Raw genomic sequence first — 19,628 nt, 5'->3', positions numbered from 1 at the left:
GCTATTGTGAGGATTTCCTGTTACCCTTCTGGCCCTATTGTGCTAGCATCCTATAACCCAACTGGCTCTAGTGTGAGACTTTCCTGTTACCATACTGATTTTAATATGTGCATTTCCTATTAGCCTACTGGCTCAAGTGTAGAGATTTCCTATCACCCTACTGGCCTTAGTACATAGATTGCATATTATTCTATTGGTTGCATTACTCCTGTTTCTAATGCATTCCTGTTACCTTTCTGCCTCTAATGTCCCAAGGCCCTTCTCATCAACCTGCTGGCCATGGTTCTAGGGTTTCCTATTACTCTGCTGGCCTTACTTTGTGGATTTCCTCTTACCCTTCTGGCACTCGTGTGCTAGCCCCCTATCATTCTGCTGGCATTGTGGATTTCTTTTACTGTACTGATGCTAATCGTGTTGAGTTTCCTATAAAGTTAGTGTGTGTTTCCTCTTATTTTACTGACCATAGTATGAGTGTTCACTAGAGAAAGAAGATTGTAACTCCCCACTAAAAAGAGGGATCGATATGAGCATATAAAGTCTATATTCAGCACTTCAAAAAATGATGACACTATATATACTGTATGCATCAAAAATTTACATTCATGCAATTCCTAATACATTTACCTGAAAAAGAATGACGAAAGCCAAGCGCACAGCTAGAACGGTCCAGTACTGTTTGGAAAAGTCATATTGATTTGGAGACCAAGGAGGTTCTCGGTAATCCTTATATCTACAGGGAAAGAACATTAAATTGAGCTTAGTTTTTTCAGAAGATGATGCAATTATAATTTAATCCTGAGTCTCATTAATTAAAACTGAAGATTTATGTCAATTTGGTTCTGAAAAATGGTTTACTTTAATTATTCACTTGATCATGACAATTTTGCTTTCAATTAAATACAGATGTACCAAGGAGACTTAGGAATTCTATTTTTCTGGCTGCATTTAACAAGGGAAAATATCACCCTTATATTTGCTCAAGTATTCCCATAAGCAGTGTACTGTATGTATCAATGAGATGCATGCAATGTTTTCGGTCTCTAGTGCCTCCATCAATGCTTAAGACAGGAGGAGGGCTTTCTCATTATTGGACACCAAATAGATGACATATTAAAGGAGTTTCAACACCTTGGCAAGAAGCCCCTTTCATATGCTTTATTTGGTTATATAGACATCATGGGAAGTCTACAAGGACTCCCCTCTATTAAAGATAGTGGATGGTAGCCAGCAAGCAGTGGTACTTGCTATAATGGACCTGTATATATTGGATGGATAACCATTTATTTCCTTGACCATAGGTAATACTATACTTTAACAACTACAGAGGAAATGAGAACCCTTGATCTCTAGGTGAATTAGAGATTTTAGAGTAAGAGATTGGCATGGGTCCAAACAAGAATTTAATTCATCCTCCACCATCGTATTATAATACAGTTTTAGTTCTAAATGTTTGGGAAAGTTTTATAATACAGAAAGAAAAACAAAGTGCAAAAAGTTGACAAACTATGAACAGTACTTTGCTATGTACATCCCATGTACATATCATGTGTTTGGCCCATAATGTCAAGTAAAACAAGCCTCACCCTGTAGTGGTTTATAAAATAGTATTATAGGGTGCTGAATCTTAAAAAGACATGTAAAAATTATGTCATGGCTGAAGTAAGCAGAAAACACAAAGAACCCTGGGTTCAAATGAAATGTGCTTTTGGTCGGAAGCTGACAGACATGCAGGACAGTTCTTGTCTAAACTAGATGTCATTCATTCCATGTATGTCGGTGTAACAGATAAATGTAATTATCTGCCTCAATAAACATGACAGGTGCTAATAAATGTTAGCAAATATCTCAGACAGTTGTGCTCAAGCACTGAGATAATGACTGTCTAGAATAGGATTTCTTGGCCGGGAAATGAGATTTATGTAACCAAAGGGGCTTATTCATCCTCAGTTTTTTTTGTAATTTATTTCTTTCCATTTAAACATTGACAGTGTATACTCAGGATAGCTCATCTGTGTTTGATTGTTGGGGTCCAACAGGAAACCTTGATAATCATGAGCCAAGAAGCCAAAATGCTGTACAATGTGAACAATGTAGAGAACCATTCATTCTGCTGATCAATGGGGGCCTCTGGGTTTGGGCTGGGATTGGCCATCAATCTTTTAGTCCTGAAAAACCCCTTTAACTTTTTTAATTTAAGGGTTTTTGTGTGTGCAATTGGAATAGGGAAAGGGATGCTGGGGTTCTGATTTAAAGGATTGCTTCATGAGACAATTAAAGTCTGCTTGGCGATTAGCTAATTGCTTTGTGCCCAGGTTCAGAATTCCTCTATGATTAGCTGTTAACGTTTGGGGCACCAGCCACTGGAATTCATGACCAACCATGTAATACATGAATGATACTAATAACACAAGCTGCTGTTTTTTAATGGCTATGCTATTTTAACGCATTGATGGGGATTCTTTTGCTTGAGATCCTCACTCTTAGGGCACAAGCAAAGAGATTGTCTTAGTGAGGAAAACCTTGTAAATACATAGAAAATAGGCTACTATGGAATAGTAGAATAAAAGTAGGACACATACTGAGCGGTGGGGTTTACCTTTTTAACAAGCCTCGGGTAGGGAAATTATAAGCAAGGCTCTAAAAGGTTCATCTGCTATGCATATGGTAGCCCCATTGCAGGGTAAGACTCTCTGGGCTTTCGACAGGAGATTTCAGGCAACTGTTATTGTTAAAAATGATGGCAGGAACATGCTCAATGATTTCAATTACACAAATTAAGTGGCCTAACTTTTTAATGGTTCATTTTGTCTATACAGTATCACAAATAGGTCTGGCTTTAATGAACATCCTGCTTCAGTTCATAGGAAATTATTGTTAGCATGATATTAATTGAGGGGAACGTCAAAATAAAAGGTTCTTAACATGAAGAGGTGACTCTGATCCATAGTTTTTTAACAGATGGTTTTAATAGTGTGTCTTATTTGCCTTATCCTGGAGGGATTGAGTCCCAAGTATTATTGTGCTGCTACTTTAATTAATGTAGGTGTAGAAGACTGGTCACGTGTTTTGCGGAAAACAGGCGGTACCCCATGGAACAATTTAAACTTGATGTTAATTATAGAAGCCTATGCAAACCCCATCACTTTAAACCTAATTATAATTATAGTTCTGTCAACCACACACTGTCCGATCTGGAGTCACTTAAAGTCATATAAAAGAGGATTAAGGAATACATGTTTGGGGATTCTTTGCTTTTTTATTGTAGCTGCAAGTTAAAGGGAAAATAGCCAACCCTGGAAATTAGTCATAGTCTCTTCGAGCTCACTATCTCACTACTCACCTAAGAAAGCAAATTAATCAGGCTCTGACTTTTCCTATATGATGCAATTAATTTTGGACAGGAAAATAGGAACAGAAGTAGTGATGAGCAAATTGATTCATACGAATAGAATTCATTAAAAAATCAGTCTCCTTGAGCAGATAGTGGTTAGCCCCGAGACTCCCCCTTGATTCAGAAGGTCAGATATCTCGCCTGGCCCTGTCAATCTTGCCCTGTGCCTTTTTTATGAGTACAAGTTCAAATGCAATGGACTTCCTGCTGCTACCTGAGCAGTGTAGATGCCAACTGTGCATTTGCCGCTTTATTTCTGGGTACACCAGGAAGTGGAGTGGCGCATGAACAGTTAGCATCTGAACTGCTCAGGTAGCAACAGTAGATACTTTGTGATTGCACTGATACTTTGAATAATGCCATAGACACGTTATTGACAGTGCCAGACAAGATGTCTGGCCATGTCAAATAAGGGAGAGGGTGGAGTCTCTTATGCAGCGGGGCCAGCCCCTCACTACTCAACAAGGCAGATTTTTTTACAAATTTGATTCGTATAAATTGATTCACTCATCACTAAACAGAAAATGTTATAATTTTACAAAGACAATGCACCACCACAACAGTACTGGAGATTTGCTATACAGCTGGCATCTGGGCAGAAGAATGCTAAGTAGATATGAGCGAGTTGATTATAAACAAAGCTAACTTGTTATGAATTTCTTAAAAGATTTGGATTCTAGTAAATTGTTTGCAATTCATTTTGGATGAATTTTTCAAAATGGTTTCCCCCATTTTGTAGATCTGAAGACAGAACAGCAGGGCAGGGAAGGTGAAGAAGGAGGATCACATCAGTTATTTTGTATTGGTGGAGAATATACATTATATGGACAGGATTTTTTAGGGCACACCTCTTAATCGTTGAATTGAAGTGTATACAATCAAGCATCTACTCATGGCAGTTCATTCGTAAAAGCTCAGATAATTTGAGCATGGTACTGTAATAGGATGTCAATGCTGTAACAAGCCAGTTGATGAAATTTCCTCCCACCTAGGTATTCCACCATAAACTGTGAGTGGTATCATTGCCATGAAGTTACAGACCGGTGGATTATTGTGGTGTATTGGGGGCCGATGAAATGCCACTGAAGCCAGGGAAGTCTAAATGGATCAAATCTGTTACGAGTTTCACAAAATTTGCCTGCCCAAACAAATCCAAAGTTTTGGCACATTGTTTCAGTTGAATCTTGCGAAAACTGTGCCAGTCCCATTTTAATGTGAAAATTGGTGGGGAATAAAGGATGCAGGATGAAGAGGAAGGATCACATAACACTGGGAGTGGGGGGAGGGCTTGCTCTGATTGGCTCAGAGGCTAAGAGGCTAAGAGGGGGTAGGATTCTGTAAGGTCCTTTAGCTCAGAAGGAAGAAATGCCCTTCTGTGTTCAGCTATCGATCTGAAAGCATGTGTTTTGGGTAGGTCTGCCAATAAGCAATTGCAGACACAAGCTAACAATATAGGGGAAAAAAAGGAAGAGTATAGGGAAAGTATAGTGATATATTTAGGCAGATTTAGCATTTTATTGGGGAAAGCATAGAGAGTGAGGCAGGTAAAGCATAGTGTCATGTACTTACCAGGCCACACTATCATTGCTCTGTTACTGCACCGCCGGCATTGCCCTATCGCTGTGGCAACCAGCAGCGCTGACAGTGGAGTTGATCAGACTATCAGTGAGCAAGGAGGCCAGTCCATTCAGTGTCAGCACTGTCATGTGCTTCCTGATAGTGGGATATATAAACAGTCAACTGCTGGCCATATTTGCCTGTGATTTTGTCTTCTCATGTCAAACCCTTAGTTTGTGTTTCATGTATATTCCTGGCCTTTCTGACCTTCTATCTGTGAGTGACTTTGCCTCTGACTATTGGATCTGTTTCTGATGTTACCTCCTGATTTTGACCCTGCTTGGCATATTATTCTGCATTTGTTTCTTCCTTGTTTCTGACGGTATTCTCTGGTTTTGACTCGGCCTGTGTGACTTCCCCTTTTGTCTCCCCTAAGTAGGTACTGAACTCTTAGTCAGGTCAAGGCCTGTTGCCCAGTTGGGGGCCACCATTTAGGACAGATCGTTGAAGTAGGTAGGGACAGTGGTGTAGGTGGAGGTTAGGTCTCCACTGTTCTCCATTTGATGTGACACATAGAGAGTGTGGGACCGGTCCCTCAGAGTTGTGTTTTTGTGTTTTATACAGCTGCTGGTAAGTTCTGCATTACAATATCCGTCAAAAAACAATTTTTTCCTGTGAATGGATAGACATATTTTTTTGTAAAAACCTGAAGTTTCTACAGTTCATATGCTTATTGCCAGCACCTCCTGCATTAATAGCATACTTTCTGCAGAAAACACTGAGCAATTGACCCCTTTTTTCTAAAACCTATTTTCTTCAATTAGTGAATACATTTTATTGCAATAACTGCAGCATCGGACTGGTTTCTGTTTCTGTAGTCAAAACACTAGTCGAAGCTGCCCCACCACCTCAGATATGCTGATGCACATGTGCAGGACTTCCTTCCCAGCTTCCTCCAGCAGTGTATTGTTTCATACTGGAGCATCCCTTCTGTCATGCCCATTCACCTGTCAGGAGCCTAGGAGTATAAAAAACAGCCATAGCTGCCTCCTCATCCCAGTTCTCAGCAAGAGATCTGTGGTGCTAAAAAAAAAAGGTGATGTCCCTGTTCTTACGTCTGCTCCCTACTGCAGGAAGTGTGCCTGCTAAATGGTGGATCTCCACAGTTGTCCCCAGGGCATGGCACAGTCATTCCCATCTTGTAACTGCAGAGAGCTCCAGTGATAACTGTTCATACATGGACAGTGATGTCACTGGAGTCCCAGAACATGGCCAGAGACCAGTGCCATCCATCACACATAAGGTTATATTGCCATCCGTTAAACAATAATGCAGTCCATTACGCTATAACATAGACTTTTTTGTGCTGTATACTAATAAATATCAGCCAGACAGAAGCCACAAGAACCCTACTGTATTGTGGCCTCCATCTGGAAATGGATACCTATGGACACACTAACTGTACGTTAGGAGGCTCTATGATGTACACACTAAACATAAAAAGAGTGTAGAGTGTGAACCGGCCCTGAAACACTCTAGAAAACATTAATACACAGTGATATACCCACTGCGGTGTCTGAGGACATTCTTTAAATCCTTGAGTCTTGCACTGCCCCCTCAGGCCCTGCACTAGGCAAAGGCATTACATAGTGTATTATTTATATTAAAGGGAACCTGTCACCATGAAAATGCAATGTAACCTACAGCCAGCATGTTATAGAGCAGGAGGAGCTGAGCAGATTGATGTATAGTTTTGTTGGAAATTATTCAGTAACATTTTTAAATTATTCATTTAAATTTCTACTCATTCTGGGTATTAAAGTCAAGGGGGTGGTCCTATCAGTGATTGACAGCTACACAGTCATAGAGGGAAGACTGTCTATCACTGATAGGACCGCCTTCTTGACTTCAAAGCCCAGAATGAGTACAGATATAAATGAGTAAATTACAAGTTATACTGAATCTTTTCCAATAAAACTATCAATCTGCTCAGCTCCTCCTGCTCTGTAACATGCTGCCTGCAGCTCAAACATCATGTTCAATTTGGCAGGTTCCCTTTAAGTAAGTAAAGATGAGCAAAATCATGAACATGAACCTCAAATTTGTTTTACCTCGAATAAACAATGCATTTTATGGATCCATATTCTCCATTAGAAATCAAAGGATAATAAAAGTATGGATGTGTATTCTGTAATAAGGACTCCAATGAGAAGACTACAGAATCTATACATTCTCTAATTACTGCAAAGCTGCCTGAGTGCTATAGCCAAGTTCTCTTCCTTTTAAAACTGGAGACCCAATATTTATATAAATGTTAATTTAAAATTCATAAACTGATAACCTGATCACAGACAGTCCTTCTGCTGGGATCCTCACTAATTATCTGTGATCTGTGTGTGTAGAGAACGGAACTGAAAGCAAGTGTTAAATGTCCATGCAGTGCCCCCAAAGGAGAAATGAAGCATTGCACAGGTCTTATTGAACTGAATATAATGCATGGATATATTGAGACCTCCAGATTGAGAGACCTTTTTCCATTGGGACTACTAGAAAAAAAGCAGTATAGGCTTTTAATTAATGTTAGTGGCGAAAGTTATCCCAAACATGTATTGCTGGTAATATTAGATGCCATCATCAATTTCAGAAACATAACTGATTTACTGCTGAGCAACATTACCTGCAGAATACAACATCTTGTACAAACTGTGAGTTTTCAGGTTGGGTCCCTGGTTTCAGGTGACTGACATTGAAATATGAGAGGGTATGATTGATAAAGCCATGCATGGTTCCATTTTGACTGTACATATACTGATAAACAAGGCGTGGGATGAAGTCTGATGTGACAGATATGACAAATGCCTGGGAACAAAGAAATTACTAAAATGAAGACAATTACTCATCCATGTAAAGGCCATCAAATACTGTATGCACTAAACACTAATATGGAAAAAGGCTTCCATTATATGTATTAATACAGTCCTGATCAAAAGTTTAAGACCACTTGAAAAATGGCAAAAAATCATATTTAGCATGGCTGGATCTTAACAAGGTTCCAAGTAGAGCTTCAACATGCAACAAGAAGAAATGAGAGTGAGACAAAACATTTTTTGAGCATTCAATTTAATGAAAACCACAAATAAACTGAAACAGGCTGTTTTTCAGCTGATCAAAAGTTTAGGACCACACCTCCGTTTGACGCCCCTGCACTTCCTGAAGCTCCATTGTTCCACTGAAGGAAAAAGCACCCCAGACCATTATGGCGCCCCCTCCACTGTGGCGCGTAGAAAACATCTCAGGTGGGATCTGCTTGTCATGCCAGTAATGTTGGAAACCATCAGGACCATCAAGGTTACATTTTTTCTCATCAGAGAATAAAGCTTTCTTCCACCTTTGAATGTCCCATGTTTGGTGCTCTCTTGCAAAGTCCAAACGAGCAGTTCTGTGGCATTCAAGGAGACGAGGTCATTGAAGACGTTTTTTGTTTTTGAAGCCCTTCAGTCTCTGATGCCGTCTGATGGTTATGGGGCTGCAGTCAGCACCAGTAAGGGCCTTAATTTGGGTCGAGGATTGTCCAGTGTCTTGACGGACAGCCAATTGGATCCTCCGGCTCAGTGCTGGTGAAATTGTTTTGGGTCTTCCACTTGACTTTTTTGTTCCATAACCCTCAGGATCATTTAAGAAATTCCAAATGACTGTCTTAGTGCGTCCCACCTCAGCAGTGATGGCGTGCTGTGAGAGACCCTGCTTATGCAGTTCAACAACCCGACCACATTCAAAAAGGGAGAGTTTTTTTGCCTTTGCCATCACAACGTGTGACTACTGACAGAAAATGACAATGAATCCACATCTTTGCACAGATTTGGCCTTTTAAAGGCATGTGGTCCTAAAATTTGGATCAGCTGAAAAACAGCCTGTTTCAGTTTAATCGTTATTTTCAATTAATTGAATGCTCAAAAAATGTTTTGTCTCACTCTCATTTCTTCTTGTTGCATGTTGAAGCTCTACTTGGAACCTTGTTAAGATCCAACAATGTAAAATAAGATTTTTTGCAATTTTTCAAGTGGTCTTAAACTTTTGATCAGGACTGTATATTGTTATCTGCATTAACATAGAGAAATACTGTGTAATTATACTCCAACATACAACTGGCAGACCATTGCTAACTCTGTTCTGCATCTGGCATGGAGAAAACTATTTCAATTACAATATTTTTTTTATACAATAACAGGTCTTTTGAAAATGATTTGATCACATGAGATCACATTGGGTCCTCCGATGAGAGAGTCACTCATTGGAATGGTTCACTACTCTGGTTAACAGATGGGGGGAATCCCCTCTATTACATTCAATGCCTTTAAAGGGGTTGTCCAATTAATTTATTGTAAAGGAAGGGAAGCTATCCGAAAAATAAAAAAGAAAGCTTCACGTACCGTTCCTGAGCCCCATCTGGTCCTGTGCGCCACTACACTACTCCCCACCTCATCAGGTGTGATGTATTGTTTTGGCTGCACAGATGATATTGCCATATACCACAACATGACCTCTGCAGCCAATCACTGATCACTGACTACTGATACCAAGGATTTGCTGGAGCTGTCACATAGTATACGGGAACGTCACTATAACAGCCAGGAAAACAAAGACCGGCTCGGAGGATGGAGCTGTGGTGCTGGACCAGAGGTGGCTCAAGGTTGTAAGTATAATATTCTTTTTATTATATTTATAGTTTATCTTCCTTTAGGTAAAAATAAAAAAAATAAAAATTTTAAAGGGGTTATCTCACTTCAACAAAATGGCATTTATCATGTTGACAAAGTTAATACAAGGCACTTACTAATGTATAGTGATTGTCTATATTACCTCCTTTGCTGGCTTGATTCATTTTTCCATCAAATTATACACTGATTTTTTTCGATGGTTACGACCACCCTGCAATCCAGCAGCGGTGGCTGTGCTTGCACAATTAAGGAAAATTTGGCAACTTCTGGTATAGGCCAGTGCTTTTTCCTACAGTGTGCAAGCACGGCCACCACTGTTGGACTACCGGGTGGTCATAACCCCTGGATATTAGCAGAGTATAATTTGATGGAAAAATAATCCAGCCAGCAAAGGAGGCAATATGGACTATCACAATACATTAGTAATTGCCTTGTATTAACTTTGTCTACATGATAATGCCATTTGCTGAAGTGAGACAACCCCTTTAAGGCTTTCTTCATATAGGCAGCAGATCAATCTGGCAGGCTGTTCTAGCAGTGGAACAAGCCTGCCAGAGGTCTACGGGTTTGTCCTAGCTGGATAGTGTAGCGTGCCTGGCAGACTCCATAGCCTACAATTGGATCTGATGGGAACCCTGCTGCTTCCAAGCATTTATGCCAGTATTCGGTCAGACAAATATTGCTGCATGTAACAGTTTTTGTCTGGCCTAACCCCAGCATACATTCTGATGAGTGGCTGGACTGGTTCCCATTATATTCAATGGGTCCTGGTGGTGAATGGCAGTATCCAGCTAGACCGATCCAGACAACTCCTCTGCCAGAACAGCCTGTCGTATTTATTTGAAATACCGTACATTTATTATGTGAATCATGCAAGTTTTCTTGTGTTAACATGTTGCCATTGTTGGCACACTATAGGTTGACACAAACATTAGCGCCTCTTTTCCATTATGTACAGCTTCCATCGCTTTTGCAAATAGTGGGATGGTCAAGATATTCCATAAAGATTAACTATAATTTATGCCAGAAACTGGAGTAAATTCTAGCACAAATCTATGTAGAGATGTAAGATGTAATAAATTTGGCGCATCTTACTATAAAACACTTCTAATTGTAAGTCTGGACGGATCCGTTTGCTTCCGCACGGCCAGGCGGACACCCGAACGCTGCAAGCTGCGTTCAGGTGTCCGCCTGCTGAGCGGAGCGGAGGCTGAACGCTGGCAGACTGATGCATTCTCAGCGGATCCGCATCCACTCAGAATGCATTAGGGCTGGACGGATGCGTTCGGGGCCGCTTGTGAGAGCCTTTAAACGGAACTCACAAGCGTAGCCCCGAACGCTAGTGTGAAAGTAGCTAAGACTGATGTATAAAACACCAATCTTAATATATTCTCCCCATTGTGTAAATGATAAAATTCTGGCTGCCTGCAGCCACCACTAGGGGAGCAAAATGTCTAGCCGCATCCATTTTGCTATTGTGTTCACTATATATGAACAGGTGAACTCCTAATGTCCCTCTGGTGGAGATTGAAAAGAGACAAATTTCGCCAATATTGATTTCGTAGACATAATTTAGAGTAGTTTTCTCTGAGTTTTTATATTGACGGCTTATCCTAAGGATAGGTCATCAATATCTCTTTGGAGGGATTCTGACTCACTCCCAGAACTCCCAGCAATCAGTTCCTTGAAGAAGCTGTGGCACTCTGGTGAGCGCCAGAGCCTCTTTCTAGGCCAGTGCCGTTAAGTTCATTGGTCACATAGCCTATTTGCAGATCAGTCCCATTCAAGTGAATCAGTCAGGGCTGCAATACCAAGTGCAACTGTCACACTGTATAAGTTTTAAAGGACTGAATTCAGCAATCCTTTAATCATCAGAAAATTTTGAAGCTAAAAAAAAATAGTTGTAGTTACACTTTTGTGACTGTTCATTCACTACAATTATGCTGCCAATAATCCAATATTAATATGCATGACTTAATATTAATATAACAATAAGTATGCATCATGTTAAATACAGAATTCACGCCTATTATGTACAATTGTCTAAAAATCGGGTAATTAGAGACTAAAATTACATTCAAGGTGTGACAAACACAAGAATAAATTAACCAAACTAAAAGGATCAATAAAATAGAAAAAAACTGTAAGAAACCACTTACATTGATAATGACCGAAAATTTGCCAATTCCACTTAAAATGTTGTACCATATTCCTGAAAAAAGAATGAGGAATATAATATTATTCCAGTCAAATCAAGCATCCTTCCCTTTTAAACACTTATATGTAATATAGTAGTCAAAATACAAAATGGCTGAACATGAAAAGTACAGTGCCAGAGCTTTGTGCATGGGGGCTGTACAGAGTGACAATGGGGGAGATTTAGTGATTCTGGCTTAATTTGTGCCAAAAACTGGCTTTACATGTTTTACGTGCACCTCATTTATTATGTGTTGTAGGCATGTTTTGCACCTTGCATAACTGGGAGATGTGACAGCGTGAAAGGGGAAAGGCTTAAAATCTTGATGTGAAGTATTATAAGCCAACCAAATGTGTCTAAAGGTGAACGAAGAATTGGAGGCATATAAAGGGACAGGGGCCCTACACAGTTCTCCGGATGCCATATTACTGCTCCATACCATTCACGGGAATATAATCATGTTTGATATATATTGTTGATATTTTTATCTGTCTTTTTTTGTTACTTTACCCATCTGTCATGTCATCATGTTGGATAGCATTACTAGCTTATAGTTTACATCAAAGTCACTCGAGACCCATATGTTATCTTTGGACAGGAATCATTTAACTTTAATGACCCATAAAATAGTTCTTTATAAAAAAAAAACTGTATGATTTCATGAACAGATAAAAACAACGTATTATAGCCAGAAAGGAGAAAAATTTAAAATATTAAAAAAGATAAAAGAGGAAAGAGATAAAGGGGATAGAGAAGAAGAAGGAAAAGTAAAATAAATAAAGGAAAAATGAAGAAAAAAAGAAAGAGAAGAAGAGACAGAGGCAGAAGAAGAGGCATTCCGCTTTGCATTCCGTCATAATAGAAGTCTATGGGCCGCATAACGGATTAGTCTGGTTTCCGTATTGCAGGAGAGGACTTCTGCAAAACGGAAACTAGACGGAATGAGAGAAAAGGGAATAAGAGACAAGGGAACAGGACAGGCAACCTTCATTGCTTCCTTCTGGATACAATTCTGCCCTAGGCATGTGATAGACCCAGCTTTTCTGGTGGCTGGGACCATGGGAGAGTGGATAGGCATGCATTTGCAGTATAGTAGCTCCCGTCCTGGCCACCTTGTATCTGTGCTGTAGTGGTGGCCATCAACCCTGGATAAGTGCAGTGTATAATGTGCTTATTATACTGGAGCTTATTATATATTATGGTCACTTCTTGACCAGTTATATTTGATGTATGTCTTATTGTGGGTATGGACTTTTCCACATCAGTACCACACTTTTGGAGGTCTGGACTTTTGACGTATGATGTACCATTGTGGTTCATTTCTTTCCTGCATATGTATGCCGCCATTTTTTTATGTATTTATTTATTTTATTTATGATGTGATCAATAAAATATCCATTTTATATCAATTGTTGCTGTGTATCGGTTTTGGGGTGTTAGAGTTCTTTCGAATATGCACAGCACTTACTAATCTGTGTTTGGAGCTATTGCTATTTGGTGTGATTTCCCACGTCTTGTTACAGGACAATTATCAGGACATACAGGTTGTGCACCTGTGTGTCCATCACATGGATAGGACAAATTTTATTTTATCCCTTGAGTGACATCAAGCAGAGAACTTGAGAATTGTAAGAAATGAATGCAGAAATAAGGTTGGAAAACTGTATAGCATTTCATTATACAGCAATTAAACCATATTAACACAATCAGTATACCTATATCCTTAGATCGGACGGCATCCGGTCTTCTTAACTCTGCCACAAACTTTTTTGCATCAAGTCTTACTTCAATAATGTTGTTGAGCAGTGCAAATAGAGGAGCCAAAGGAAAGGAGGCCACAAACAGAGTGACAAATCCAAACTGGATAACTAAAAGGAACAAAAAAGAGAGAGAGAAAATGTAAATGATCGGAGCATGTAAGCAGTTTAATACATTCAGAAGCACTAGTTCAAAAAATCTCATATCAGTTAAATTATATAATGCCATTACCAACAAGGCAAAAAACACCTTGCACATTATGTAAACATTCACAGTGCAGGTGGAAAAAGTATGTGAACCCTTAGATTTAATAACTGGTTGAACCTCCTTTGGCAGCAATAACTTCAACCAAACGTTTCCTATAGTTGCAGATCAAACGTGCACAACGGTCAGGAGTAATTCTTGACCATACCTCTTTACAGAACTGTTCCAGTTCAGCAATATTCTTGAGATGTCTGGTGTCAATCGCTTTCTTGAGGTCATGCCACAGCATCTCAAACGGGTTGAGGTCAGGACTCTGACTGGGCCACTCCAGAAGGTGTATTTTCTTCTGTTTAAGCCATTCTGTTGTTGATTTACTTCTATGCTTTGGGTCGTTGTCCTGTTGCAACACCCATCTTCTGTTGAGCTTCAGCTGGTGGACAGATGGCCTTAAGTTCTCCTGCAAAATGTCTTGATAAACTTGGGAATTCATTTTTCCTTCGATGATAGGAATCCGTCCAGGCCCTGACGCAAAGCAGACCCAAACCATGATGCCCCCACCACCATACTTCACAGTTTGGATGAGGTTTTGATGTTGGTGTACTGTGCCTCTTTTTCTCCACACATAGTGTTGTGTGTTTCTTCCAAACAACTCAACTTTGGTTTCATCTGTCCACAGAATATTTTGCCAGTACTGCTGTGGAACATCCAGGTGCTCTTGTGCAAACTGTAAACGTGCAGCAATGTTTTTTTTGGACAGCAGTGGCTTCCTCTGTGGTGTCCTCCCATGAAATCCATTCTTGTTTAGTGTTTTACATATCGTAGATTCGCTAACAGGGATCTTAGCATATGCCAGAGACTTTTGTAAGTCTTTAGCTGACACTCTAGGATTCTTCTTCACCTCATTGAGCAGTCTGCGCTGTGCTCTTGCAGTCATCTTTACAGGACGGCCACTCCTAGGGAGAGTAGCAGCAGTGCTGAACTTTCTCCATTTATAGACAATTTGTCTTACCGTGGACTGATGAACAGCAAGGCTTTTATAACCCTTTCCAGCTTTATGCAACTCAACAATTCTTAATCGTAGGTCTTCTGAGAGCTCTTTTGTGCGAGGCATCATTCACATCAGGCAATGCTTTTTGTGAAAAGCAAACCCAGAACTGGTGTGTGTTTTTTATAGGGCAGGGCAGCTGTAACCAACACCTCCAATCTCATCTCATTGATTGGACTCCAGTTGGCTGACACCTCACTCCAATTAGCTCTTGGAGATGTCATTAGTCTAGGGGTTCACATACTTTTTCCACCTGCACTGTGAATGTTTACATGGTGTCTTCAATAAAAACATGGTAACATTGAATTCTTTGTGTGTTATTAGTTTAAGCAGACTGTGATTGTCTATTGATGTGACTTAGATGAAGATCAGATCACATTTTATGACCAATTTGTGTAGAAATCCATATCATTCCAAAGGGTTCACATACTTTTTATTGCAACTGTATATTCTGGAGCGACCCCTATAAAAGCAGTCTGGCTGTGTAGTCTGGAGTGTCCCCTATAACAGCAGTCTGGTTGTATAGTCTAGAGTGTCCCCTATAACAGCAGTCTGATTGTATAGCCTGGAGTGACCCCTATAACAGCAGTCTGGCTGTATATTCTGGAGCAACCCCTATAAAAGCAGTCTGGCTGTGTAGTCTGGAGTGTCCCCTATGACAGCAGTCTGGATGTGTAGTCTGGAGCGCCCCATATAACAACAGTCTGGCTGTATAGTCTGGAGTGCCCCATATAACAGCAGTCTGGCTGTGTAGTCTGGAGCGACCCCTATAACAGAAGTCTGGTTGTATAGTCTTGAGCGACCCCTATAACAGCAGTCTGGCTGTATAGTCTTGAGCGACCCCTATAACACCAGTCTGGCTGTATAGCCTGGAGCGCCCCCTATAACAGCACTCTGGCTGTGGAGGTTGTAGTTGCCTCTATAACAGCAGTCTGGCTATGTAGTGTAGAGCACTCTCTATACCAGCAGGCTGTGTAGTCTGAAGCTACCCCTACAACAGCAGTCTGGCTGTGTAGTCTGAAGCTACCCCTACAACACCAGTCTGGCTGTGTAGTCTTGAGCGCCCCCTATAACAGCAGTCTGGCTATGTAGTCTGGAGAGCCCCTATAACAGCAGTCTGGCTGTGTAGTCTGGAGTGCCCCTATAACAGAAGTCTGGCTGTGTAGTCTGGAGTACCCCCTATAACAGCAGTCTGGCTGTGTAGTCTGGAGTGCCCCCTATAACAGCAGTCTGGCTGTGTAGTCTGGAGTGCCCCCTATAACAGCAGTCTGGCTGTGTAGTCTGGAGTGCCCCCTATAACAGCAGTCTTTCTGTGTAGTCTGGAGTGACCCCTATAACAGCAGTCTGGCTGTGTAGTCTGGAGTGACCCCTATAACTGCTGTCTGACTGTGTAGTCTGGAGTACCCCCTATAACAGCAGTCTGGCTGTGTAGTCTGGAGAGCCCCTATAACAGCAGTCTGGCTGTGTAGTCTGGAGTGCCACTATAACCATACTTTGGTCCACTCCCTATAACAGCAGTCTGCATTTGTAGTCTGGCGTGCCCCCTATAACAGCAGTCTGGTTGTATAGTCTGGAGTGCCCCCTATAACAGCAGTCTGGTTATGCAGTCTGGAGTGCCCCCTATAACAGCAGTCTGGTTATGCAGTCTGGAGTGCCCCCTATAACAGCAGTCTGGTTATGCAGTCTGGAGTGCCCCCTATAACAGCAGTCTGGTTGTATAGTCTGGAGCGCCCCCTATAACAGTAGTCTGGTTATGCAGTCTGGAGTGCCCCCTATAACAGCAGTCTGGTTATGCAGTCTGGAGTGCCCCCTATAACAGTAGTCTGGTTATGCAGTCTGGAGTGACCCCTATAACTGCTGTCTGCCTGTGTAGTCTGGAGTACCCCCTATAACAGCAGTCTGGCTGTGTAGTCTGGAGTGCCCCCTATAACAGCAGTCTGGCTGTGTAGTCTGGAGAGCCCCTATAACAGCAGTCTGGCTGTGTAGTCTGGAGTGCCCCCTATAACAGCAGTCTGGCTGTGTAGTCTGGAGTGCCACTATAACCATACTTTGGTCCACTCCCTATAACAGCAGTCTGCATTTGTAGTCTGGCGTGCCCCCTATAACAGCAGTCTGGTTGTATAGTCTGGAGTGCCCCCTATAACAGCAGTCTGGTTATGCAGTCTGGAGTGCCCCCTATAACAGCAGTCTGGTTATGCAGTCTGGAGTGACCCCTATAACTGCTGTCTGACTGTGTAGTCTGGAGTACCCCCTATAACAGCAGTCTGGCTGTGTAGTCTGGAGAGCCCCTATAACAGCAGTCTGGCTGTGTAGTCTGGAGTGCCACTATAACCATACTTTGGTCCACTCCCTATAACAGCAGTCTGCATTTGTAGTCTGGCGTGCCCCCTATAACAGCAGTCTGGTTGTATAGTCTGGAGTGCCCCCTATAACAGCAGTCTGGTTGTATAGTCTGGAGCGCCCCCTATAACAGTAGTCTGGTTATGCAGTCTGGAGTGCCCCCTATAACAGCAGTCTGGTTATGCAGTCTGGAGTGCCCCCTATAACAGTAGTCTGGTTATGCAGTCTGGAGTGACCCCTATAACTGCTGTCTGCCTGTGTAGTCTGGAGTACCCCCTATAACAGCAGTCTGGCTGTGTAGTCTGGAGTGCCCCCTATAACAGCAGTCTGGCTGTGTAGTCTGGAGAGCCCCTATAACAGCAGTCTGGCTGTGTAGTCTGGAGTGCCCCCTATAACAGCAGTCTGGCTGTGTAGTCTGGAGTGCCACTATAACCATACTTTGGTCCACTCCCTATAACAGCAGTCTGCATTTGTAGTCTGGCGTGCCCCCTATAACAGCAGTCTGGTTGTATAGTCTGGAGTGCCCCCTATAACAGCAGTCTGGTTATGCAGTCTGGAGTGCCCCCTATAACAGCAGTCTGGTTATGCAGTCTGGAGTGCCCCCTATAACAGCAGTCTGGTTATGCAGTCTGGAGTGCCCCCTATAACAGCAGTCTGGTTGTATAGTCTGGAGCGCCCCCTATAACAGTAGTCTGGTTATGCAGTCTGGAGTGCCCCCTATAACAGCAGTCTGGTTATGCAGTCTGGAGTGCCCCCTATAACAGTAGTCTGGTTATGCAGTCTGGAGTGCCCCCTATAACAGCAGTTTGGTTATGCAGTCTGGAGTGCCCCCTATAACAGCAGTCTGGCTATGTAGTCTGGAGAGCCCCTATAACAGCAGTCTGGTTGTATAGTCTGGAGTGCCCCCTATAACAGCAGTCTGGTTATGCAGTCTGGAGCGCCCCCTATAACAGTAGTCTGGTTATGCAATCTGGAGTGCAACTCCACCCCCTACAACAGCAGTCTGGCTGTGTAATGTAGAGTGTATCCTGAAGCACTTTTTTATGCCTTACAGACTTGCATTCAATTAAAAAAAGAACGTCATTGTGAGAAAGAATTATACAAACAATATGAATCCTGAAAAACAAAAAAACAAAGAACTCTTGGCATGACCTCCCAGCGAGCATCAGTAAATCATTTTGGCACAAAGGTCTGGACATATGAGATCAAATGTAGTGTGGCACCAAGAGTTTTGCCTGGCAGACACTGAGGAATTTTCTACATAAGGCAGTGCACTTGCGAGTGTTATGCAAACCACTTATCTTAACTTTGGGTTCACAACAGTGTTTTCCTAATCTGGCATCTTGCTATGCACATACATATACACACAGGGAGAATTGAAGGCGTCCTATGGGATTGTTTCATGCACTTATTAAGGCTGAGTTTGAGAGCGCAGGATGTTGGCATTGATTCATTGTGCTAGGGGCAGCAGTTGACAAGTTCACAGTCTCAACAGAACAAAGGCAGGTGGGTTTTAAGAATGAGTTCTGTATTCTGCAACTGCCAACACTGAGTTATGGTTTAAGGTTTTAGATATTGTATGCTCCGGTGAGTCACGATTATTTGTTTGTCATAATGACTTGGTCGTCTTCAATTCAGCTGGAATCTTGTGCCGAACGTTTAGTCAAAAGGTTTAATAAAAGTTCAAACATCAACAAGCAATAACAACAACACTGTTATCTGGATGTTCTACTGTTCCCAATTTGCTGCTACATGTGCACTGTTTGGCATGGGCTCCGCAGCAATGTTTGCGCATGCAATGGCATGCCGCATCCAAACTTATGTTGTATGAGTGGCACCCATTTGGAGCTACAGTGTGTTGCTTAACAGGGTAAGGCTACGTTCACATCTGCGCTGAAGGCTCCGTTTTGGACTTCCATTACAGAGTTTGTCAAAAATAGTGGTAGTAGTGATGAGCGAAGTTTAGAAAAATTCAATTCGGCTGCTTCGCTGAATTTCACAAAGAATTTCACAAAGAAATTTGCTTCCTGACGAATTACATTGCATTTCTTTGTAAGTAGCGGGCGCAATGACGGGGAACGGCGATTACACCTCCCCCGTTATTGATCCCCTCAAATGCCGCATTCATTGCTGATCGCGGCATCAGGGGTTAATCCGTTGGAAAAAAATATATAATAATACTCACCTTATCCATTTGAGTGTGAAGAGGTCACCGCAGCCATCTTGTGCACCCACAAAAGTCGCTTGACAAGACGTGTGCTGAGGTCTCACAGTAATTAGAAGCCATCTTGATTAAAGACATCATCACACTGGCTGCAGCAGCCTCTTCGAGCTCAAATGGGTGAGGTGAGTATGATTTTTTTTTGTACCACCAATTCAGGGAAAAAATTTTTTCCTGAAATTCGGATTGAAGTCCAC

The 19,628-nt window shown here is 41.7% G+C and overlaps 1 protein-coding gene across 1 annotated transcript in view; it reads right to left on the bottom strand.

Annotated features, from left to right (window-relative positions):
• ANO2 (anoctamin 2) overlaps positions 1–19,628 on the bottom strand; it is a 541,215-nt gene that overhangs the window by 28,827 nt on the left and 492,760 nt on the right. The window contains exons 21-24 of the mRNA XM_040439201.1: positions 13,579–13,731; positions 11,826–11,878; positions 7,626–7,807; positions 625–730 (exon numbers count right to left, since the gene is read on the bottom strand). Coding sequence (XP_040295135.1) covers positions 625–730; positions 7,626–7,807; positions 11,826–11,878; positions 13,579–13,731 — 494 coding nt within the window. The remainder of the gene's footprint in view (positions 1–624; positions 731–7,625; positions 7,808–11,825; positions 11,879–13,578; positions 13,732–19,628) is intronic.

Source organism: Bufo bufo, chromosome 1, assembly GCF_905171765.1.
Source record: "Bufo bufo chromosome 1, aBufBuf1.1, whole genome shotgun sequence".
Classification (NCBI taxonomy): domain Eukaryota; kingdom Metazoa; phylum Chordata; class Amphibia; order Anura; family Bufonidae; genus Bufo; species Bufo bufo.
This window is presented reverse-complemented; position numbering and strand designations above follow the sequence as displayed.